At 38.5% G+C, this 26,296-nt stretch overlaps 1 protein-coding gene across 2 annotated transcripts in view; it reads left to right on the top strand.

Moving 5' to 3' along the window:
• The window catches only part of eRF1 (eukaryotic release factor 1), a 226,314-nt gene that overhangs the window by 13,120 nt on the left and 186,898 nt on the right, over positions 1 to 26,296 (top strand). For both annotated transcript variants that reach the window (XM_067152373.2, XM_067152372.2), the window contains exon 3: positions 6,946 to 7,073. In XM_067152373.2, coding sequence (XP_067008474.1) covers positions 6,946 to 7,073 — 128 coding nt within the window. The remainder of the gene's footprint in view (positions 1 to 6,945; positions 7,074 to 26,296) is intronic.

Genomic DNA, 26,296 nt, shown 5'->3' with positions numbered 1-26,296 from the left:
GCTGTTGAGGGAAATTTAAAGCAGTCTTTCTTTCCTCATACTTCAGCCCCACTTTAGACTCTCCTCTTTCCTCCCTCTTCCCCTCCCTTGTTTACCCCCTCCCCTCCTCTCCCTATCTACTCGTTTGTTCATATTGCCTGTTTCCTACAGCAAGTCAGTGGTTCCCTATCCACTCTTTTGTTTACATGGCCAGTTTGCAAGTTCGTGCTTGTTCGACATCAGACATTATAGGTGAGCCCCATAATAGTACATTATGCAACAAGCCTATAATGGTAATAATTAAGAGAAGAGTATGTTTATAAAACGGGTGCCTTAATTACTGTTATAGGTGAGTTGCATACGACTGTTTATGCTCGACGATAATTATAACTCTATTTTTTTAAATATTCATACATTTCTGTCGAGATGTCGCTTGACAGTTGAGTTTACTGAACAGAGCGCATGTGCTAGGTTATTGATTTTCTGTGAGTGGGGATCAGAGACCTTGAAAATGTCATATGTTTTCTTTTCGATTGGTCTGTATTGAACGGAGATTACATATATATTTAAGTAAAATTTACGATTCCACCTTTTCAATACAACATACTTTTGCAGTGCAGTTTTACGTTGCGGTTTAATATTTATTTGCTACCAGTTTCGACCCTGTTTGGGGTCATCATCAGCCATAAACATAAATTGTACAATTCAGTCAGAAGGTCCTAAAACAATACAATTTTATCATAACATTAAAATTAAAATAGACAAATACGACACTGTCAAGTTAAAATGTTAGGTGATGATGAGACACAAAGATGATAAAAGTTTATAGATAAGCACAAATACTTTGAGTATGGCGAATTGTATGCTGTTGTAGAGTGGTTATAGTTGGCTCCAGATGCTAACGTTCTTAAATGTGTATCTTTCACACAAGTTCTGAAGGTTGTATGACCTTTTGTATTGCTGAACAATATGAATTAAGTAGACACAAATATGATAAAAGTTTGTAAAATAAGATAAATGCTTCAGAATGTTAATTATATGCTGTTGGAGTAGTACTAATATATTTCTGGATACTAATTGGTCTTAAAATGCGTATCTTTCACATAAGTTCTGGCGGTTGTATGACCTTGCATAACGGTGATAAGTTATACACAAGACATAAAATAAGCACAAATGCTTCAGAATAAGACAAATTATATGCCGTTAGAGTAAAACTAATAGATTTCAAGGTACTAATTGTTCTTAAAATGTGTATCTTTCACACAAGTTCTGACCGTTGTATAACCTTGCTGACACTGATGTAAAGGAAATGTCATACGATGTAAATAAATTAGAAAACATGTCATTGGATGAACTTCAAGTGGATATATCTAAGATGCTGAAGGCAAGTGCTGTACGTGAAGGTCGAATAAATATTTGTAAGAAAAGGGTGGTGACGATTTCTCAGTTCATTGCAGAACAATTGGACCTAATAAACAATAAGGACAAAGCCAAAGTTTGTGCGAAGACCAAAGAAGAAAGGGGATTGAATAACAAAAGTAAATGTTACTCACCTTGCGCAGCGGTGTGAGAAGCATGGCAGATTGTGTATGACTGATGTGAAAAGAAACGAGAATGAGGAAGATTGTACAGTTGGTGAAGTGAATTTGCGGGAATGTGCTGTGTGGTTGTGGAATATTGGAAGTAGAAGGTGCATGATATTGTGTGTGTCCGACATGTTTGATTTTGGAAACAAGTGCGAAGCTAATGCGTTGAGCGCAGGTGCGATGCTATCCTTACCTAATTGGTCAAACAGTTGTATCATAATGAAAATTGGAACTCTGATTGATGGAGAACCTGTATTATAATGAAAATCTGAACTCTGATTGGTGGAGAACCTGTATCATAATGAAACTTGAACTATAATATTAAGATTCAGTTTTCTGGCATATAATATTTATATTTTGGCATCGTGAAGCATAAATAATTTTTCTTTTTAATTTATTTTCGGTATATTTGTTCATTCCTAATTCTGGCTGTCATTTCCAGATTTACTTCCTTGCCTGTTGTCCTAAGTCAACTTGACTTACTGACTTAATTCCTATTAACCCCTGTTTTCACTATATTTTATTGCAGCGAGTTGTTTTTTGCTCCACGTGATGATGTAAATATTGTATATTGTGCTAATTTAATTCCTATTACTCCTGGGTGGAGCATAGGACACATACAAGAGCTTTCTATCTGATTCGATTTGCTGCCACAGTTTTGATGTTATTCCAGGACTACCCAACTGACGCCGCCTCCGCTTCCACTGTTCGACGCCATGTTATCCTTGGTCTCCCTCTTCTTCTAGCCCATTGTGGGTTCCATTCAAGAGCCTGTTTTGGACTGCTATCAAGACCTTTACGCAATGTGTGACCTATCCATTTCCATTTATGTTCTTTTATCTGGATTTCAGCCTTGCGTTGTTGAGTACGCTTCCACAATTCCTGATTTGATATAATATCTGGCCATCGCACTCCTAGGATGGTTCTCTAACATCTGTTAATGAAAGTCTGGACCTTGCGTGTTATCTCTCCAGTCATCTTCCATGTCTCACACCCGTAGAAGAGCACTGATTTCACATTTGTCTCAAAGATCCTCAATTCTCTGAACTTCCACACCGGCCAGAGCTCGGCACAGGCCCCTTTGGCCTTGTTTACTATATTTTGGACATCTTCATTTGCCCCTCAACTTCTAGAAATAATACTTCCTAGGTAACAGAAGTTGTCAACTTGCTCTATCTCGTTCTCCAATACCGGTGGGTTCGTGTTTCTGGCATTGATCCTTAGCTCCTTTGTCTTGGCAATATTTATTTGAGTCCTACCTTTTGTGCTTCCATTTCAAGGCCTTTCATTTTCTCAGTCATATTTCTAAATGAGTGAGATAATAGACATATATCATCCGCAAAGTCCAAATCTTCCAGACGATCCGTCATCCCCCATTGTATTCCCCTCTGCTTCCCTTCAACCACTTTTTTTCTCATGACCTGATCTAATGTCAACAAGAACAGCAAAGGTGAGAGCAGGCACCCTTGTCTCACTTCCGACTCTATTTGAAAGCTCTGAAAGGTCTCCATGATGTTCCACTTGGCAGGTGTAACCTCTATATAACATTTTTACCATGTTGATGATTTTCGTAGGAACCCCATACCCCTGCATCGCTTTCCAGATTTCTTGGCGCTGTACACTATCAAAAGCTCTTTCAAAGTCAACGAATGCCAAGCAAGAGTGAAGACTGATATTCCATGACTGTTCTACAATAATTCGTAAGCTGTTTATTTGGTCTATTCAGGATCGGTGTTCTCTAAAACCTGCCTGCTCTTTCCGGATCTTGGCCTCCAATGGTTCTCTCAATCGTTCAGTATGATTCTCGAAAAAACTTGTCTTGGTATAGACAAGAGTGTAATTCCTCGCCAGTTCAGTTGATGCAACAAGTCAGATCCCCCTTCTTTGGTAGTTTTATCAAAATGCCCTTCTTCCAATCCTCTAGGAGTGTTTCCATCTTCCATATGTCTTTGAACAATGGCAAAAGCATCTCAGCTGTCAACTCATAGTCTACATTCAACTCCTCCGTCACAATACAATCCACTCCAGGTGCTTTGCCTTCCTTGCAGGTTTTCAGTGACTTTATGATCTCTTTCTTCGTCGGCAGGTTGATATTCACTCTCGATTCCGGAACCCCTCGATAGTCTTCCTCTCCTTCATCCTCCTGTACCATGACTTTGTTTAGCACTTCTCTAAAGTGCTCTTTCCATCTTGTCATTTGTTCTTCACTATTTGTAAGCTTCTTACCTTCCTTGGATTTTATTGGCCTGCGCTGATTGAATTTCTTTTGAGACAGCTGTTTTGTAAAAGCTGTTTTGAGTCTCCTTTAAGTGCTGCCTCCTATGCCAACTCTGCTAGGCTATTTACCCGATTTCTTCTATAATTTCTTGCTGCTTTCTTTATTTGCCGGTTCAGTTCACTGAACTGTTCTATCAAGCTTCTTTTCTTTGTTTCATCTTTGCAATGATTTAGCTTTGTTTTGATCTCTCTCCTATCTTCTTCCAGGTATTGTTTGATATCCATTCCTTTCTCCTGTTTTGCTTGAATCCCAATCTCTCCTCACTTGTATTCAGGAAGGCTGATTTTATCCTTTCCCACTTTTCATTCACTTTCGTTTCATTTGGGGCTCCTCCTGCATTATCAAGATCAAGTGAACTGTACCTATGCTTCAGCTTGATTACAAAATCCTTTTTAATTTCAGCATCTTTCAATTTTTCCACTTTGTTTATTCCTTCGGTTTACTGCAGCAATCTTCAGTTTAACTTCAGCTATTATCAGGTGGTGGTCGCTTCCACAATCTGCGCCTCTTTTGTTCAGAGTGTCTAAGAGGGATCTTCTCCACATCTGGCTGATTACAAAGTGATCAATTCGATTTTCTCTTCTCCCATCAGGCGAAACCCATTTGTGACATGTTTTGTGAGGAAAAATTGATCCACCAATCAATTATTTAGGCAGAATTCAACAAAACGCTCTCCATTGTCATTCTGAACTCGTACTCCGTTTCCCTAGAACTCTTCCCACCCCGTCATTTTTATTCTCAATCTTGGCGTTCAAATCACCCATTAGCATTTTGATCTCTTCTTAATCTTTGTCAGGACACTTTCAAGCTGTCCATAAAATTGGTCCTTCTCGCCTGGCTCTGCTGTTTCTGTTGGTGCATAGCACTGTACCAGACGATTATTTCTAACTCTTGTCTTGAACCGCGCTATAATGATGCGGTCTGAATCAGGGTTCCAGTCAAGGAGGCATTTTGGTGCTTCTCTTGTCAGCAACAGTCTTACTCTGCTTTAGTGGTCATCATCATTTTCCTTTCCTGAATATAACATTTTGCCATCTCTCAGCTGATGCTCTCCAAATCCATTCCATCGTGTTTCATTCAGTCCAAGCACCATCATCTTATAGCGATCCATTTCCTTTGAAATCTGTTCTAACTTCCCTGCTTCGTACATTGTTCGCATATTGCAGAAACCAATTCGAGTCCGAGTTTTCATTCCAAAAGTTGTCATGGTTTACTTTAGTATGCGTTTCTGTAATACTTGATTCTTGGGTGTGCAAGTTATTAGCCCACAGCACCCAAAGCCCAGTGGAGGGGCTGCATCTTATAGCATCTAGGTGTGCTGATTTTCTGTCATGGTTTCTTCCATTATCTTTGGCAGAACTTTCATTATAATGGCAGGCCCTCTTGTATACTATGTCAGAATGAAGTTGGGGAGTTTTTCAGTATGATGCCAGGCACTCGCTCTCTGCCTGCCCTTTACATCCTCAGAAAGACTGCCTTTGTGGTTTTTCCAACTGAAATCAGCTTAGGTCATTACACTGGTCAGTAGGAATGTCTCTATTAAAAGCACTGCTATCATATGAAATATTCAATCAAATGAAAAACCGCACATTTTCTCACTATGAGGCTGCGCTGCTGATCTAACGGTCCAAAGTTCTCGAGCTGGAATGACCAGGTTGCAGCCAGCTGTGAACACTCCTCTGCCATTATTCTGTTAAGTGTGCACACCGCTCATTCCAATCAGTGCCTCATAGTCGTCGCCGTCGTCGGCAGTTACTCGTTTCAGAGTTTTTCAGATTTCCTGGCTAATAGCTCACTTCCGTTCACAGCAGTTTGTGTTTAAACTTCCGGTGACTGTACAGGCCAGTTCTTGTGTAGAACATACGTCTACACATCGCACAGCTGAGGGATGCCTCGTAGGGATCCAATAACTGGAAAACTATGATGAACCAGTGTGTTGCATACCAGTAGTATCAGAAAATTTATGAAACAAAGGAATGGCATGCTAAAGAAGTGTCATCTAAATCACCAGCTACTTCCTGCAATATACAGGCAGGCTATTATACTCCATAGGCAGCAGTAATCCCGTCAATTGGAGATGAGTGGCAACAGAAGAGACAAAGCATATCACAAAAAAAACAATCGTCAATATGTTATTGTTAATCAGTTTTATGAGCTTTCGATATTGTAGGCTTTTACATTTAGTTTTTTTTTTCCTGACACTGATATTAGGTCATCTAATGTAAAGGGAGTCTTCCTTTCTCTCATGACTCCCTCTTGTCTTATTCTTAAAGTGATCATTCCTTTACGATCTTTGATCAAATCTTGTTCTGTTCTGATCCCAACAATATTATGTATGGAAGTCTACAGTCTTTCATTTTCACGCCGTTCCTGGTCCTTATCTTTCTTAGGCCAATACCTTCATTTTTCGATGTGTCGGACCCCTTCCATTTTTCTTTCTGATGAGTGTTACCTAAAGGATGATTGCCTAGTTGTACTTCCTCTTAAAACAATCGCTGCCACCACCCCAACTCTTATCATAGACAGTAGGGCAAAACTATAAGACATAAATGGTAAGAAATTGTATTCTCTATAACTTTTGTTATGTAATAGTTTTTGATAGGAAAAATGACATAGGTATTTACAATTTAAATTTCAGGTGACTTTTCATGAACTACCATTTCATCCAGCGTGAATAAAATTATTTATAGCCTAGAGTGGCTCATTCCCCAACTTTTCATACAGATTTTCAGTAAATTCTCTTAAGCCATTTTATTGTGATGCCCATTCATGCATATAGACAGAGGTGACGGAAAATTAAAAAGTGCATTTCCTTGTTTTTTGTGGACATGAACGATACAAAAATACAATTCTTTTAAAATTTTGAGCAATGTTCAGACAAAACTCTTTATATGTATGTAGATGTAAATGGAAAGGAATCCTAATGCAACACAATTTTGGTAATTTGTTCAGAGATATATTTTAAAAATGGCATTGAGGTAAAAATTCAGTGTCTGTGTGAACCTAATTGCTATATATACAGAATATACTGCTATTTTTGTCACATTCTATACCTGATTGATTATTCATTTAATTGCTATTAAGAGTTCTTTCATTTTTCAGTGCCCCCAAATGGACTAGTAATATACTGTGGGACAATAGTTACAGATGAAGGCAAGGAGAAGAAAGTCAACATTGATTTTGAACCTTTTAAACCTATCAACACATCTCTGTACCTTTGTGACAATAAGGTAAGTTTTTTTAAGTTCATAGGTATGATACTGTCTTGCTGGGGTTCATTTTCCATGCTAAATCTGTTGATAATCAATGTCCTCAAACAATTAGTATCAAAGGATTTTTGATCAGACAGTGTGAGCCAGAACTCATTTGTAATGCTCTTATTGCACTATTAAGCAACATTTGGCCCTCTTAACGTGGGCAATTTCTGTCATACGATGATTTTAAAATTTACAGTAAATGGTGTAGAATACATCTTGCTGTCTGCATTTATGTACACTCCAACCATTGAACAGTAAGGATAACTGCATATTCTTACCGTTGACATAATTTGAATATTGAGAAGTATTTGTCAGCTAACTTTAAATTTTGTCATATATAGAAAGATATAGGAAATAGTATAAGAACACATACCAAGGGCAAGACCGCGGGTCTGGGCGTAGCCTGTGAGTTGTACCGCTATATGAGTGGCACCGTGGGTCAGCGTTGCCTGTGATTGGTACCCGCTATGTGAGGAACACCACGGACCGGCGCCTGTGACTAGTACACCTATGTGAGGAACCTTACTGGTTTGCATTGGCTATGAGTGGTGCCATTGTGTGAGAAACACCATAGGTCTGCATTCCCTGTACGAATTGCAATACTTGTGAGTAGTACCATCTTGTGTGGACCACCGTGAGTCTTCGCTACTTTTGATCAGTACCCCAAAATGACAATTACCATGGTTCTACTTTACTTGCGACATGTACCATTCTGTGCGGCCTTTGACGTGAATTTAGCAACCCTTCCGACATCAAGCATCATTGTGCTTTATAAATGGTCCCTTCGTCAGTATTACTTTAATTAACTACCTTCCTTTTGAGTCTGATCCACTTTTTTTTTTTTTTTTTTTTTTTTTTTTTTGTAGGGTTCATGTCCATCCATTCATTCTTCATGACATTTTTTATTTTATTATGGTCAGTGGATGAATTTGAATTTTTTGTTATATCATTTCGTACCATTAGGGGCTGATGACCTCGATCTTAGGCCCCTTTAAACAACAATCATCATCATCACAACCTTTCCAGGTAGTATTTTCATACCACCATGACTTTGTTGTATTCATACGTTAAGGTTTTTCATCTCTCAAGAGGCCATTACACATTACTCTCATTTCTAGAGGAGTCCTTCACGTCCTGGACTTCCTCGCATTTACTGCAGTGATTCTTCCTTGCATTCCATTGCTTTCTGGTTTAAGGCATTCCTTGTTTTTCTGTAGTGCTTTCTTTCTCTGTTACCTATTCAGCCTCGGAATCCCCTGCCTGTCATAAGAGGCAACTAAAAGGGGCGACTAAGGGATGTTCAAATTAGAGCCATGAAACTAATTGTAATTAGTACCACCATGCAGGGAACATCATGGGTCGCTTTTACTTGCGCGTAGTACTACTATGTTGGGTACCAAATAGGTTTGTGATTTGTAGCAAACGAGAGCATGACGGCTTTTACATTACCTGTGATTAGTAGCACTATGTGCGACACCATGGGATGAGGGAACCCATGGTTCTGGCTTGACCGAGCTCGATAGCTGCAGTCGCTTAAGTGCGGCCAGTATCCAGTATTCGGGAGATAGTGGGTTCGAACCCCACTGTCGGCAGCTTTGAAGATGGTTTCCCATTTTCACACCAGGCAAATGCTGGGGCTGTACCTTGATTAAGGCCACGGCCGCTTTCTTCCCACTCCTAGGCCTTTTCCATCCCATCTTCACCACAAGACCTATCTGTGTCGGTGTGACGTAAAACAAATTGTGTGTTAAAAAAAAAAAAAAGAAGGTTCTGGCTTGCCTATGATAAGTACCCACTATATGAGGAACACCACAGGATAGTGCTGGTTCCTGTGGTTAGTACACGTATGTGATGAACACCATAGGTTTGCATTGCCTGTAAATGGCGCCGCAATGTGCGAAACAGCGTAGGTCTCTAATACATGTGCGAATTTCATTAGCTGTGAGTAGTACCATAATGTGTGGAATACCGCGAGTCTACGCTACTCTTGATTGGTACCGCAACATGACAATACCTTGGTTCTACTTTCTAGTGATAAGTACCATTGTGAGGGGCCGCTGACTTGGGTTTTGGACCCCTTTTGACTACAACTATCATCGATTCATTATTGTGCTATAGAAGCTTGGGCAGTAATAATATTGTTCTACGCCAGCTTGTGTGCATGAGAGGCACTGTGGGTCGGTTCCGCTGATCGTTTTAAATTTGTATTCATCCGTTCATTCCTCGTCCTCACGTTTTGAATTGTGGTCGGTGAATGTTTTCGGGCTTTTAATTTGTAATTTCATTTCGTACCATTAGGGGCCGATGACCTAGATGTTAGGCCCCTTTAAACAACAAGCATTATCATCTTTCTGTGTTCAAAATTTTATGCTCTATTATCTAAATCAGCTCATTGGTCATCCACTCTTCCTTTACATTCTTCTGAAACTCCCAAGACCTCTCCGTTGCCTGGGTGAGTCTGTTTTCGAATCCTACCTATTTCTCCTCAGTATATATTCTGTCCACGCAATGACTTTCTCTTCTATCAACCTTCGCGAACAACATGGAGATGTCTTACAGCTTGTCCCAGTTTTTAGTGTTTTGTTCTATGAACTTTCATAAATGTAAGTTGACACTCTTAACACCTAGTTGTGATCCAAGTCTGTCAGAGCTTCAGTCGGCCATGCAGTCCTTAATTTAATTTTTAAATATACTTTCAATAAGAATATAGTTTGTCTCGTAACGTCTGAGATGACGTGTATCATCATCTCTGGTGGTGTTGGAAGCAGGTGTTAGCTACCACCAGCTGGTTACTGGTGCAAAACTCGACTAAACGGTCTTTACACTTGTTCCTTACTGCTTGTTCAACACCACTCCAACTCCCTTCTGACCAGGCCTGCTGTCTATAGTTCCTGTGTGGATTATCCAGTAGTTTCTGTTCCAGAACATGCAAATTGTCAGGCCATCTAGTTTCATGTATATGAAGGACGTCGAATCTCATTTAAAGTTTAATGCTTTGAGGATACTGAGAATGAACTAACAGATTCAGAGTTTGATTCGGAATTTGTACTAGCTATTTCATCACATCAAATATCGGAAAATGAAAGTGATGACGAGCCTGCCATATCGTAACGTGGTCTAAGGCCATGCCTCCTGAGCAATGCATGCCAGTACATTTTTCCTAATATTTTCAAGAATATACCTCTCAATGATGAAGCTTTTGCTACTGCATTACAGGTACATTGATGACAATCTCAGTTTGTGACAATATTGTACCTGTCCAAGGCTTCAGTATATAAACAAGTTACCGTGGCTCATAAACATATTAGAATGGAGCACCTCCGATGAGCTTCAAACTCAGCCCAGTATCGAAATATCATCTCCCATACTAGAATGGTACGCTAGCTGAGCCGGTAGAACATTACAGGTCTGAATGGACCGTCCGATGGGGCGATAATCTTCTAATAATCTCTTTAGCAGGGGAATATTAATTATGAAAGGAATACTAGTTCATTACTAATGAGAAGAGAAACTATATCTTATATAACAACTTTACTATACTAGTGAAACACATCTTATTCACATGGATATGCCATACAATACACTTTACAAATAATCTTTAGGGTGGTCTTGATGTGATAAATGTCAGTATTCTCTTTCCACACTTCATTTTACGTTCAATTATTTCAAACTTACAGAGGCGTTTCCTCTAAATTATTTACACTTTGCACTTGCACCTATCACACCGCGCATTGCCTATCACGATTATACAAATTTAATTAGTATGGGCATACCCTGCCATAATTCCGTTTACCTGTCGAGAATCAATATATTCAGATTATACCAAGTTATGATACCCTAACATCGGATGAACTGAAGTAAATTGTATGTTTTTATGACTACATTTCCAAATATTTGAAGGTCGTATCACGTCCTTTCCCTGAATTAATCATTGCAGAATATGCAGTATAATACACACGCTTGTTTCATTAGGATTCCAGCAAATACACCAACATGACATTATATACAACATTGCAACACTGTGTACGAAAAATATGAAACGACTTCAATATCCAATACCTCATGAATATACAATTTGCACTTCCTGTAATAAATAGACAAACATATGCACTTTAAATATACTAGATGAAGTTGCAGGAGGTTCAATCCATCTGTCGGTAGTAACAGTGAACACAAACTTTCACTGTATCCAAGGAGCGAACCTGGATCTCCTGAGACATGAATATGCTAATCTGTAACCCTATACTTTGTAAATAGTTAAAGAAGAAATTGGTGGGATCGATCATCTCAGAACACTGTGGGTTAATCAACGGTGTCAATAGTAAATGGTAGCTTGGAATCATTGTTTCGAGGGAAATAAGACAGATAATGCTCCTCTAACCTTCTCAGACAGAGCGAGCGGTCAGCCTGTCTTCGTCCTTTCGCTGGGTACCATAAATCACGCTAACTATTACCTGGTTCACAAATGGTTGTCTCTCTGGGCTCCTTTAAATCTTTCTCCACACAGCGAAATACATTATTCTTTTCCTGGCGGCTTATCTCAACTTATTACACCTTGCATCTACTTCCGGGCTTGATTATTTTATCTGTAGCGCGGCCTATGCCTCGCGCTAATAAATTTTACTCGAAAGGGGCTTCATTTACATTTCTCAATACCAGTCTGAGCTATAACCTGGATAATAAGCTGTCTCTTACCCCCCGACACACTGAAAACAAGCCGCCTGGCTGATGATTCTACTGCATGGGTCAATTTATTTCAAGCACTTCCGAGCTAAGTAGGTACACAATGCATATTACATTCTCACGTCTCGTTCGTTGTCTCCGACATCTTAAATTCTAAATGGGAGTTTCTTATCTCATTATGCGAAGCGTCCAACATATTGAGAAACTTGTGATGACTCCTGTTAGCTAGTGAATCGGTGATGATCTGAGTCATTTATACAGAATATTTACGCCCTATTATTTGACGACACTTCGCAGTTAGTAAATCTAGGGTTCTTAAATCTACGTCATGCAATATAATCACTTATTAATAAACAGAAATGAAATATGGTTGCCCCAACCATGAAGAAATATTTCCTATAAAACCCATCAAATAAAATGCTGTCATCCCGCTGAAATAGCATATTGACGATGTGCGTTACATCTACATGCAAATTTCCTTCTATTTACACTAGGATACGACGTTCAAAGATACTAATAGATGAAAATGTACTCATCCTTCAGGAACCACGAACACAGCTTTACAGGGGTACACACCCATAGATTTACTCGGCCTTCATGATGTCCTCAGCGATGTGAAGTCCTTTGGTGACCAACTGGCAAGTCACGAACATGACGGCTTAATCTTGTGCGAAGTTCCAGACGATTCTGCTATACCAGGCATGCAGATCACACATCGCAGATTAAATATATGGTTGGATCTGCTCAATGACACAAGCACCCCAGCCTAATGAAGGTTATGCCTCTGAAGCCCGATATTATTCCCTCCTCGTCTACCTATCCTTATTTACAGCTACTTAGGTCCTGAAGCTCAACTGGTTCACTTAGTAATGTCACTGGATACGCTACTAATGTGTTAACACTCTCGTATTACACAACAATAATTCAGGCATACTCCACTGCACATAGTCATGCGTAAGTCAAGCTCTTTATGGCGTTAGGGATTGATCTGAGGAGGCACTGCCCTTATACATGCCGGCAATGAGCCGTTCATTCACTTTCCTAAATATTTCACATTCATTTTGAATACACTCGCTCCACGCACTTGGTTAAATACTTGCCTATTTATGTTAATTGAGCTGTATTAGTTTAGGCATATACGAGGCTCGATACTCGACCTTTCTGTTACATGGACAGCGATCATCACGGTTTCGTACTGTTTCTACTAAATTTGTTAGCGGCACACTGTACACGCAAATGTCCGACTCGTTGGCTGAATGGTCAGCGTACTGGCCTTCGGTTCAGAGGGTCCCGGGTTCGATTCCCGGCCGGGTCGGGGATTTTAATCGCTTCTGATTAATTCTTCTGGCTCGGGGACTGGGTGTATGTGTCCGTCCCAACACTCTCCTCATCATATTCAGACAACACACTACACTACCAATCACCACAGAAACACACAATAGTGCTTACATCCCTCCATAGAGGGTTGGCGTCAGGAAGGGCATCCGGCCGTAAAAACAGGGCCAAATCCACATGTGCGATACAGTTCGCACCCGCGACCCCACAAGTGTGGGAAAAAGCGGCAGGAAAAGAAGACACTGTACACGCAAATAGCTTAATCAGATTGTGGTTATTTCCACATACATTCAGACTTTAATCAATCACTGTATTACACTGTTCACACTACAGAATGATTTCTTCATAAAGGACTCCCACACAAATCACAACGAACTGGTAACGAACTGATGTTGAACTGAAAATGAACTGGTAATGTCTCTTCTGCAGCTTCGTACTATATAGGCAAGATACCCTGAAACTAGGAGTGGGGGTAAGAAACACTCCTTTTTCGAAATGTGCTCCGGTAATACGTAACGGAAAGTAACGCACAGGGTATCAAATTGTAGCTCCTGTACTCCCATTTTCACTGAGTGAATCTAATTAAAATAGCTTCGTGGATGCTCAAGCAATCTTAACAGCGTCCTTTGGTCTCTGTCGGTGGATGATAACTAGCGCTAGGGGAATCCTTGAGCTAGTTGCCACGGTTGAGACCCAACATGTGGTACCATGAAGGTGCACCCTTGTTACGGCTTAATTACCGTTCTTTTAATTATGTAGAGCACTTCTCGGCTTTATTATTGTATGTAAAATTCTCTGATTCACATGAATGTTTGCATGTGACTCCCCGTTGAGTATTTTGCAATTTATATTATCTGGTGAAAAACAATTGAATTCAAGGGTTAGCAGTGGTGAATGAATGAGGGAAATACGGTATAATGTTAGTTCTTATGTTGTATGTCCTCCATGAGCTCTACTAGTGACCTAGATTCTCAGTCACATGATAACGCATCTCTCTTCATCTCGCTCGTGGTTGGAGTGAGAAAATTTCAAGTACAAGCGCTCCTGCAATGTCTCTCTGCTAATTACCGGCAACTAGAGTTGGGTCGTGCGAGTGAGTGTACTGCCAATCGTATCCTGGAGCGGGTAGAAAAATCCTAACTTGAACAGATTTTATCGTAGAATGATACGCATCTCCTGGGTATCATGACATACTATAGGTGATGTTGTGAACGGTCACAGTATTTCAGTTTTATGTACATATGATCAAAAGTTTCAATATTTTAAATTTATTAATTATGCGTTTTGAACAGACTGTAAATTTTTCCTGTCAAAACATTTATGCAATTTCGTCTCAACATGACAATCCTCAGTGTAGTAATGGAAAGTAACGCACAGGGTATCTGAAACCTTGTAGCAAATTATTTCATACATAATGGATATTTTGTATTTGATTCATGCCATAAAAGCTGCCAAATATGGCTGCCACCACACGATTTAACATTGCCAGTTCTAGGGTTAACACTTTCCCGCGGGTTGCGTAGTAAAGCACATTGGAGTCGCACATTGTCTCCTGCGGTTAGCGAAGTAGAACATACTCGACTTTCAAACAGTCTTCCTCTGCCATCTGTCTGCTAAACATATAACTTCTTGGAACCAATGAATTCCCTGCACGTCCTAGATACAACTGGTATGCACGGAATGCTAAAATAGTGTTTTTTATAAGTTTTCTTTGTTATGATGTCCGCTTACATTACGTATATTCCCTACCTTGCATGCTGCTTTTTTGCCGAACACGTCGCCGCTGCTCCGCGCATTCAACTACTCCGCTCACCTGTGCTTTGGCTGCTCCATTCATCGCGTGACTCTGACGTCATCCTCTCTACACTTCGCCTGCTCCGTCATATGTGTGCTGGTGCTTTCCTATTGGACACGTGATAATTACGCTTCTGGAACTTGCTGGCCTTTAGCCTCCTTACTTTTCTAGATCTTTCTATGCCGCTATATATTCCCACTCCGCTGCTCCACAATTTGAGTCTGCCTTCGTCTCAGAGTGGTGGAGCACCAAAATAACCGTGCTACTTTGTATTATGTCACTTCCATCTGGACTGTTAATCTTCAAGCAATTTCGTGAGCAAGATTTATCATTATTTGGACATTAATTTTTCATTTGGGCTATCTGCCACTGCTGAACTTTTCTTCCGCCGACTTAAATTTCATATTTTCAAATCTCATATGGAAGACTTCACTTCTACAACACCTTTTTAATCACGAACTGCGCTACAGACAATGCAGAAATTTGTAATCACTTCAGTTGCCTCCTAAGACGTATGGTATGCTATTTTGTATTATTAATATCATAAATTCTGTTCCCGCAACATAGTAATACCCGGTGAAGAAAATCCTTTCCCCATTTTTGATCCTTTTCCCACTTCCCTATTCCCTTTCTTTCGTACCTCTTTTCTTTCAGGTTTTGCTCCCCTTTTTCTTATTCAGCTTCTGTATTCTTCATTTACGCTTGTATTTGGTCATAAGGCTTTTCTTTGATACATTTCTGATATTACTATTTGTAAATGTGGCACATTTTTCTTACTTTCTCAGGTTATACATATATATCTTTCACTACATATTAAAATTTGTCTTCATTTATTTATCTTGTTGCAAAATGTTTCATTGCTAAATATATCTTATCCATATTGTTAATCTTTGGTTTTTCTCTTGTTCTCATATTCTTTCATTTCTTGGCCTATTCCTTCTTACTGCGCGTTTCCATGGTTTAATTATTATTATCCGAGCCTCTTTTTTCTGCGACCTTTTTGCTTAAGCTCTATACTATATCACTATTGTATGTACATTTACCATTACTGCCGTACAATTCAGTTGATACTATTGTTTATCGCACGCCTCCAGCTCTGTAATATCGCACGCTACACCACAATATGGTACCAGAGCTCCCTACATCTTCGAATGGACAGCTGACTGAATGTAAACTACATTCAGCAACATGGCTGCTCATAACCAGTTGAATGTTGAGGATGTTTATTACAAATTAGATTCATATGTTGACGAATGCAATGGTAGTGAGTTTGAAGCTGTAGATATAATAAAAATGGTGTGGGAATCAGCTGGGACAGAAGATGAGCCTGAGGAAATCGAAACATGGTATATTACACAGGACAGGAAATGCTCATTCAAGTACAGTCTCCTTTTAAAATATTAGGCCTACTTGGACAAAAAAATAATTCAGTTTTAATCCTCCAGTTAATTCTGTTTCTGACTATGGGTCTCCTACGTAATTACATAATATTCCAACTAATGTCAATTTATCTTCCAATCCCATTCCTTGAAAAAATAGTTCATAATTTGTGTGTCCGAGAAACGGTATAATTCGCTATTTAAATATCTTCATCCTACAGATCCCAAAAGTGAAATAAATTGGGAGATTCACGGTGAAGTCCTGCGTTCCCTTCATTACCAAGGAAATAAGAGCCCCATCAGGTTGAGCAATTTAGACTGACTTTAAGAACAAGCAGTTTAACATTAACTTCTACCGTGGTGGATGCTTCTTGATGTATCATTCCAAACTGGGGGATTCTTGCATGTATTTAGGTGATCTCATTGTATCGTTTTAGAATAACTAGAGGGTATTTTCCCTTGTTACAAAATTTGAAACCAATATCTTAATTGGTTTTTACAGATTAAATTATTTAGTAAAGGTACTATACCTGACAAGCAAATTATTGCTCTAGGTTTCACCAGACAGCGAGTCAGAGATAGTCCATGGCAAAGGGTTGAGGTTTTCAAGTGTACTGCATTGTAGCAGTGTACAGGCATTCCATGATCCATTCTCCTTTGTTATTTTGTGGGCTTTTTCTTGAGGTAAACTCAGGATGTCACTGTCTGGTGAACTGAATGGGGGAATGTTTTACTACAGCATGTGTTTCTATCATTTAGTTATCGTAACCACTGTTACTTGGGATATGCAGTGGATCTTTAATGTGATGGTTTCCCCTTACCTTCTGCATCCTGCGCCATTGACCGTTCTTTGTTTTGTCCACCTTTAAGGGAGATTTCTCTCATCGATGAAAAGAGGCACCCTGAACCCCACCTGCACAGCTGTCTTGATATCAGGCTCTTGAAAATATATGGTGTGTCTCCATATCTGAGGAGTCTCTTGGTAGAATTAGTATATCAAAGGGAAAGAGAGCGGTTGTTAAAGAACTGATAAAGGGCTGGGTGAAGCGATCGTTAACTCCCACATAATGGGCAAACATTGAAACAATTTATCCGTTGTCAAATTATCTATAATGTTGGACTATAAACAGAACAGTATTTCTATGATGAATCATTGGCCATGTCTCCAGATCAAAAGCTTTATTTTCATTTAATGTTTAAGTCTTATGAGCAAAAATGTACAGCACTTGACAAGATTTGAAGTATTTTATTCTTATACTCCACATCATAAGCACCCCTATACACTCTGACGTCTGGAATACTAACCTGCACAGACTTACTTCCAGGATTTTTACATGATCCTGGGGTTGGTCAGAAGTATGCAGTTGCCTACATACGCTCGGACTAAATGATTTACCGAGAAAGTTTAATACATTACAAACCTTCGCTCTAATTTTTGTTCCGTATTGGAAACAGCGATCTTACTTAGTTTACAAAAGGAGTATATTTATTACCCCACCTATTCAATACAATTAGTACCACGTTATATGGTTAATTAAACATAGAAAATCTAAATATTATGGGGACATGTTTCGCCCTTCTTTTTTTGGGCATTATCAGCCATTGTAATTGAATCTTAAAATAAACATTGTTTAGAGGACAATGACATTTATAATTTGTAAAAATTGAACTGTGATTTCTTATGATATTAATATTACGGAATAGTAGTTATATACTATGATGTTGGGACATGACTATACAGTACATGTTAAAATCATTGTCAACAAATTTAAAATCTTAATTTTTTTTTTGGACAATTATTGTATTGAATAGGTGGGGTAATAAATATACTCCTTTTGTAAATTAAGTAAGAAGTTTAATACGGCGCGCTTAACTGTTTTCTATTTAAGATTATGCGTTTCAGATGGTTAAAAATGTATACGGATTTGAAATTAATTAGGTAAACGGTAATTGGTTGTTAACTTGTACATAATGTTGCACTCTGCATGAAGAAGACACGCAGAAAAAAATTGCAGTTTGATACTCGTACGTTACCACGTTTACATTTTCTGCGAGAGAGAGTGCTTTCGCCGCAAAGTCTCAGACTGAATTCAAGCTGCGCTAGAATGGCAGAGACTTGTCTGCAGACTTTTTGTCGGCAGACTCAATGGCCATACACACAGACATGTCTAAAGAGACTGGTTTGGACAGACTTACCTCTAAGTTTGAACCTATATGGGGCTGCTTTACTTTTGTAATAGAAATAACAATATTGTATATGTGTCATGCAAATATAAACAAGCTCTGTTGGTTCACGAAACTCACAAATAGCACATTCTATTGTTTGATCTCAGAGTATAAACTTCTGGCACATCTGGTGAAGGAACTGTGAACTAAGCACTAGGGACATGTGACTTACTGGCAGAAAGTGAAACACACACAAATAGCAAATTCTTTGTCTTAGGGCACAGCAACATTACCGCATTACAGATGATACATGTCATAAGATATAGAATAGGTTGTCATCGCCATCGGCTGTAATTCGATCCGAGTATGTATAACTTCTTCCTGTATAAAGTGAGCAGTTCAACTCAGTTTGTGAATGTATTTGCAATGACTAAACAGACCAATCTTGACATAAAACATACACCCACACAATCACACTGAATGGATGCAGGAGGGCGGGGTTGTAATTGACAGAGTTTTCTTGCTTGTTCCTTGGCCTCGATGTCTGCTGCGTTCTCTTTCAAACAAGTTGACAGCGGAGGATGTAGTGTTTCGCCACAGTGAACGGTCCACAGCACATTCTGTATATTTATACCAGTTGTCTTCATGATGTGTTTCAGCTTGTCCTTAAAAGGCTTAAGAGTGTGGCTCCATGAGGTCTACTGCCAGAGCAAAGTTCACCATAAAGAATTTGGCGGGGAAGCTCGGTATCACTCATACGGTGAACATGGCCTAACCGTCTCAGTTGATGAGCTGTGATTGTTGCCTCAATGCTATTTAGCTGCGTTTTGTCGAGAACTGCAGTGTTGTTTTATATAAGCTATAAATTTCATTTTTGTTCCATATTGAAGTGCAATCATAAGAAAAAATTGACACGAGGGTCTACCTTTTCAATAAAATATATCAAGTATCGTATTTTTCGCTTAATTAACACCCGTACATAATTTACGCATCCCTATATTTTTGGGTCCAAAGTGGAGAAAGAAATGTTCACGTATTTGACGCACCCATTTCTTCGAACATCCATCATGCCGGTAGGAAATACCACTGCACTAGTTCAGTGAGAGAATCGACGCAGAAGTGACTAGTGATGCTCTATTCCAGTCTGGTATTGTACAGACGTATTTTATGAATGTTTCAGGTACGGGACGTGTTTTTATGACCTCAAAATTGTTTGTTAGTCTTCAGTGAGCAAGAATTCGAGTAATACTGCATGATATAAACTTGTGGTCATCAGTTACGCCAAAACATACGGGAATAGGGCACAACCGCAAGTATTCAGTGTCTGAATGCAACATGCGCTACAGCGGTAACAGACAAGTGCACTGCAAGCGACCAACAACTCTCGCGAAGTATTTTTCTGCGGCAAGTTTCTGAAAGTACGGCAGGATCTGCTTAAATATTATTTCGTTACGCAACGTTGGATATGCTGTTTCTCACGAAATGCTGTATTTTAAAGGATGAGAAATAGCTGCTGCACGTGGAATCAGTGTCTCAGGTTTGAAGGTTAGCTGAGGCTTGATGATTAACTTTATGAAATGGAATGAACTTTCTCTTCAACGAAGAACAACATTATGCCACAAAATGCCAAATGATTTCAACTAAAATGTAATTGATTTTCATACTTTTGTGATTGAGAAGCGTAAATTGAAGGAATATTTGGTCTCCAAATAGGAACCACAGGTCAGACGCCAGTCAGTTTCCGTATGCCAAAAACTCGAACAGTCGTTAAGAAAGGGACATTGAGTGTTATCGTACGCGCTACCGAAAGTGAGAAAGAACGATATGGTGCAATGCTTGCTATAACAGGTGATGGCAGAAAGCTTGCACCGTATGTTGATTTAAAACGAATAACAATGCCTAGAGTAACATTTCCGCGAGGGATCCACGTTCGTCTTCAAGAAAAAGGGTGGATGGACATTTCACTCGTACAAGATTGGAAACAAACAATTTGGTGAAATATAGCAGGGGTCCCTGTTTCAATGCCCGGCCCTTCTCGTGTTGGACGTTTTCTTTTTTGCCAGTATGTCATTATTATGTACTTACATGAATTACTTTTTAGTAGGGCTACATGTTTATTTCACTTCAAGTCGTATTGCCAGCTCGTAATGGGAAGAATATTTTCCAGTGTCGGTACTTGAAACCCACGTGTCCTATTTATCTGATGTACCCTATTTGACTTTTCAGAAAAATTTCACACGGGAATTTTACGCCAAATGATGAACCGCAAATGAGTAGAACCAATTGTGTGTGTATTATATTTGGTGCATCTTTTAACCCTAGAACACTAGCACTCTTAAATCTTTTGAGTCAAGAACAGATACTCCTCTCCCCTCCATCCTGTGAGCCATTAGGCTGCCTCTCCTTTCAGGTATACTTCCCCCGATCAATTGTGGTTCTGGAGCCATTACGAGAAGTTCGCTGCTTCGGGTAAGTCCACCAAAATATATTTTTGTAATGAATCACTACGTCATAAATTAACCTCACAAAAGAGCAACATGTAATAACCTAGTTCACCGAGCATTCAACATACCCATGGCCAAGAAAGATCTTTCCATTGAATTGAATACTATTCGCAGTACAGCAAAATTCAACGGCTTCGGTAGCCACTTCATAGAAAGTATAATCAATAAACATAAATTTCGTCCTAAAACAACACTTAAGAACTACCTAAATACGAATCCTTTCCTACTTTCAATTTTAATAACGAAATTCATAAGATCACTAATATTTTCAAGAGAAAAGGTGTAAAAATAACATTCAAAACCAATAATCACAGTACACACATTCTACATAACATGTCACACATCAGTAAGGCCAACAGGTATGCAAAATCAGGTGTTTACAGGCTCAAATGCAACTCATACACTAATATTTCTTATGTAGGACAAAGTTTTAATATAAGATATTCCAAACACATCACTGCAGTCAAATATAATAAATTTTCGGCTATCTGTCAACATATGGTCGATTACAATCATAAATTCACGAATATTGAACAATACATAAGCATTAAGAAGATGTACAATATTATAGGGACGGATCCACCTTTCAATACTCCATAGTAAAAAGTAGTTACAACCTGTTTATTGGGACCGGTTTTAACACATTTCAAGTGTCATCATCAGCCAATTAGCGAAGATCTTAAAACAACTAATATATTGAACACAGGCAAAATATTAACATTGTATCATATTGTAGCAATTCAGTCAATGTTCAAAACACAATAATCACAGTCAAGAGAGTAAACAGAACATCACTATCTTGCGCCGAAAACAAATATATTTGAAGTTCATAAGCAGATCAAGTATGCACTTATGTAAAGTCGTTGCTAGGCAGGTCTTGTAGGCATTTGTTTCTCTGGCCGAAGAGTAAAAGGTGACGTGAATGAAGTCTTAGGAAAACAGTGTAGGATTTAATTTCGTCAAAATCAAAGTGGATATATAGGTTTTAAAATAATTTAAAACGTTAAAAAAGAATAAAGCCAAATAAAAATATATTAAAAAATGGGAAGAAATAATGAAAGAAATACGAGGTTCAACTCAACAACTTGCCGTAGTAATTGATAAAGAAATGATAAATAGAGAAAGGGGGTGGGGAACGTTTATTAGAGGGTGGTGATGGTGGTTATTGTTATTAGAGGAAATAAAATTGGGCAACAATCCTTTATATAACACTAATTCGAGGAAAAAAGAGGAAGAGAACCGACACTTCGAAAAATGAAGATATCGGTTAAAGGAAGAGAAGGGCGTGAAAATGAGAGAGTCCCTAGCCCTCGCAAACCTAATAGCATCGGGGTCGGAAAAGAACAAGAGTTAACCAAGGGAGGTCGGACAGGATAGATGAAAGTGAGGAGCCTGGCACAAGTGGAAGCAATGCCAGGACTCAGCTAAGGGCCCCGTGGTCGCCAACCCACGCTCCGAAGTTCAGAGCCCCTGGGGGATGGAGGGTGGGAAGGAAAAAAAAATGGAAGGGATCCGATACTTCGAAAAATGAAGATATCAGCCAAAGGAAGACAAGGGCCACGAAGGGCATGAAAATGAAAGACTCCCTAGCCCTCGGAAACCTAATAGCGTCGGGGTCGGAAAGGAACAAGAGTTGACCAAGGGAGGTCGGACAGGATAGATGAAAGTGAGGTGCCTGGCACAAGTAAGTGGAAGCAATGCCAGGACTCAGCTAAGGGCCCCGTGGTCGCCAACCCACGCTCCGAAGTTCAGAGCCCCTTGGGTGGGGAGGGGGGAACTAAGGAGGATCAAGGGGGGTGTTGCGGAAGGAGGAAGTGGCATGAGAGGGTATTGTGTAAATTGTGAAAGATTGATTCCTTATTTGTTGACTTCAGGTTATTCAAAAAGGAGATGAGAAAATCGAAAAGGGCATTGGGTTTCTCAGAAATATCATTCAGGTTAAGATTTGGATTGAAAAACTGGTCAAGGTGTATAAAACAGTTTTCGGTGATGTCTAGGAGAGGGCCTTTATTTAGAGTGCTGAGAATTTCAATATCCTGGTTTATTGTAGTGAAAGCATGTTTTGTGTCATGTATGTGTTGTCCCACTGCCGAAAATCTGTTGTGCTTTATTGCATTAACGTGTTCAAAGTACCTAATTTTGAAGTTGCGACCAGTTTGACCTATGTAAGAAGAATTACAGTTGTGGCACTTAAAACGGTATACACCTGATTTAGAAAAGACACTTGTTCTATTTAAGGAGTAGGAGTTATGTAATAATTCAAGGTTTCTATTATTAGTTCGAAAAGAAATCATGGTATTGTGTTTTTTGAAGACATTAGCTATACTATAGGTGTTTGTATTGCATGTGAATGTGGTGTAAGCAGCTGGTTTGGGAATATCTTTTAAGAGTGTTGTGTTAGGGCGGTGTCTAAATTTGTTAATGATTTGTTCAATAAAATAAGAATTATAACTGTTAAATTTGGCAATAGAGCGGATGATGTTTAGTTCTTTATTTAAGTTTTCCTTCGATAGCGGAATTTTGAAGGCCCGGTTAACCATACTGTTGTATGAAGCACGTTTATGTGACTGTGGGTGAAGAGAGTCTTGTTTTATGGTATTAGCTGTATGTGTGGGTTTTCTATAAATCATATATGATAATGAGGAAGGTAATCTGTTTATTGTTATGTCTAGAAAATTAATTGATTTGTTTGATTCTGTTTCAAGAGTGAATTTAATATGTGGATCAATTTTATTGAGGCTATTAAGAGTAGAAGCTGCATTGAAAACTCTATCATCCAGTATAACAAATGTGTCGTCCACATATCTAGCCCAAAATAATACATGTTTAAAGTCGTCATTGTTATCAATGAAACTGTGTTCTAAAAAGTCTAGGTATATTTCTGCAAGCATCCCCAAGGCTGGAGAACCCATAGCCAAACCATCTTGTTGATAAATTATATTGTCGAAGATGAAGAAGTTGTTAGTAACTACTAATTTTAAGAGGGTCATAAAATCATTAATTTCAAGTTTGCTTAAGCAACTATATGTATTTTAGGTTATTTTCAATAATAGGAAATAATTTTTTGATATTAATACTGGGAAACATATTGACAATGTCGAAAGAGTGTAGAGAATGGTGTGGTTGGATTTTAAAGTTATTTAATTTCTCAACTAGTTCTATGGTGTTTTTTACAGACTTATTCGATAAAAATTTGTAATTCTTAAGAAATTTATGAATGAATTGTGCTAATTTGTAAAGTGGGCTGGGTCTGTAATTAATAATTGGTCGAATAGGGACGTCAGTCTTATGAATTTTAGGGAGAGATTTAGCGGTTGGTAGGCCTGGATTCATGCTTAATAATTTTGTTTTTTCATGTTCAGTAAATAAGAAAGAAGAGTTCTTAAGGGTGTGTTTTAGGAGACTTTGAATTTGCTGGGTAGGATCTTTCTTTGTTATAGAAAAGGAATTATTACTGAAGAAATTTTTGGTTTTCTCGATATAATCAACTTTATCCATTATTACTGTAGTGTTACCTTTGTCAGCTTTTGTGATAATGAGGTTCTGGTCTTTAATTTTCCTTTTAAGGTTAAGAATGTGTTTACGTTCAACGAAGGGAACAGTGTTGCTATTATCATTAGATGTGTAAATCTTATTAAGTTTTCTTTTTACATCAAGTCTAATTTCGTCCTGTAGTTCTAAAGGCATTTTTTTGATAGCTAATTCAGATTCAGTGATTGTATTAAAAACACTTATTTATATTTAAGTTAGGCCAGTTATGCTTAGGGCCTTTTGATAGGATTAAGTTATCATCATCTAGGATTGTTTTGGATAAGTTTACAACAGGGGGGTGAAACTTACTAATTATATTGTCATGATTTTTTGGTTCATTAGGTAATTTAGTAAAAGGTTTCCTTGTCGTAGAGATATTTTTGAGATTATTAAGTTTTCTGTCTAGAGTTGATTGCTTTTTGGAAAGTGTGAAGAATAATTTATCGTCTATATGGGATTGAAATAAGTCCCATTGAGCACTTGATAGTAGGCGAGTTGCTTCGAGGTGAGATTCGTAAAGACGAATGTTTAGGAAAGATTTCTTCCTATAAAGGAATTTAATTTCATTGGTTAACCAAATCTTGTTAACTTTCTTTTGTGTTCTTGAACAATCATAAGAATTGCGATGTCTAAAACTGGTAGGTTTTAGAAAATTGGGGGTTAAATTTTGCGCGATACACTGTTTGAGAAAATTAATATCTTTGCCTAGCTTAGCAATCTTGATTTTAAGGCCTAAGTAGTTATAGGCTTTAGATTTTGCTTGGTAAGCGTTATCATTTAAAGTTAAAAACTTCATGATTGTTCCGTATTGAATAGAGAAATAAGAAGATGTACAATATTATAGGGAAGGATCCACCTTTCAATATTCTGTAGTAAAAAGTAGTTACAACCTGTTTATTGGGACCGGTTTCAACACATTTCAAGTGTCATCATCAGCCAATTAGCGAAGATCTTAAAACAACTAATATATTGAACACAGGCAAAATATTAACATTGTATCATATTGTAGCAATTCAGTCAATGTTCAAAACACAATAATCACAGTCAAGAGAGTAAACAGAACATCACTATCTTGCGCCGAAAACAAATATATTTGAAGTTCATAAGCAGATCAAGTATGCACTTATGTAAAGTCGTTGCTAGGCAGGTCTTGTAGGCATTTGTTTCTCTGGCCGAAGAGTAAAAGGTGACGTGAATGAAGTCTTAGGAAAACAGTGTAGGATTTAATTTCGTCAAAATCAAAGTGGATATATAGGTTTTAAAATAATTTAAAACGTTAAAAAAGAATAAAGCCAAATAAAAATATATTAAAAAATGGGAAGAAATAATGAAAGAAATACGAGGTTCAACTCGAAACAACTTGCCGTAGTAATTGATAAAGAAATGATAAATGGAGAAAGGGGGTGGGGAACGTTTATTAGAGGGTGGTGATGGTGGTTATTGTTATTAGAGGAAATAAAATTGGGCAACAATCCTTTATATAACACTAATTCGAGGAAAAAAGAGGAAGAGAACCGACACTTCGAAAAATGAAGATATCGGTTAAAGAGAAGGGCCACGAAGGGCGTGAAAATGAAAGACTCCCTAGCCCTCGCAAACCTAATAGCATCGGGGTCGGAAAAGAACAAGAGTTAACCAAGGGAGGTCGGACAGGATAGATGAAAGTGAGGAGCCTGGCACAAGTAATTGGAAGCAATGCCATTAGGTTTGCGAGGGCTAGGGAGTCTTTCATTTTCACGCCCTTTGTGGCCCTTCTCTTCCTTTAACCGATATCTTCATTTTTCGAAGTGTCGGTTCTCTTCC

The sequence above is a fragment of the Anabrus simplex genome, chromosome 8 (assembly GCF_040414725.1).
Source record: "Anabrus simplex isolate iqAnaSimp1 chromosome 8, ASM4041472v1, whole genome shotgun sequence".
Classification (NCBI taxonomy): Eukaryota; Metazoa; Arthropoda; class Insecta; order Orthoptera; family Tettigoniidae; genus Anabrus; species Anabrus simplex.
Note: the sequence above shows the minus strand (reverse complement) of the source record. Positions and strands in the feature narration are given on the sequence as shown.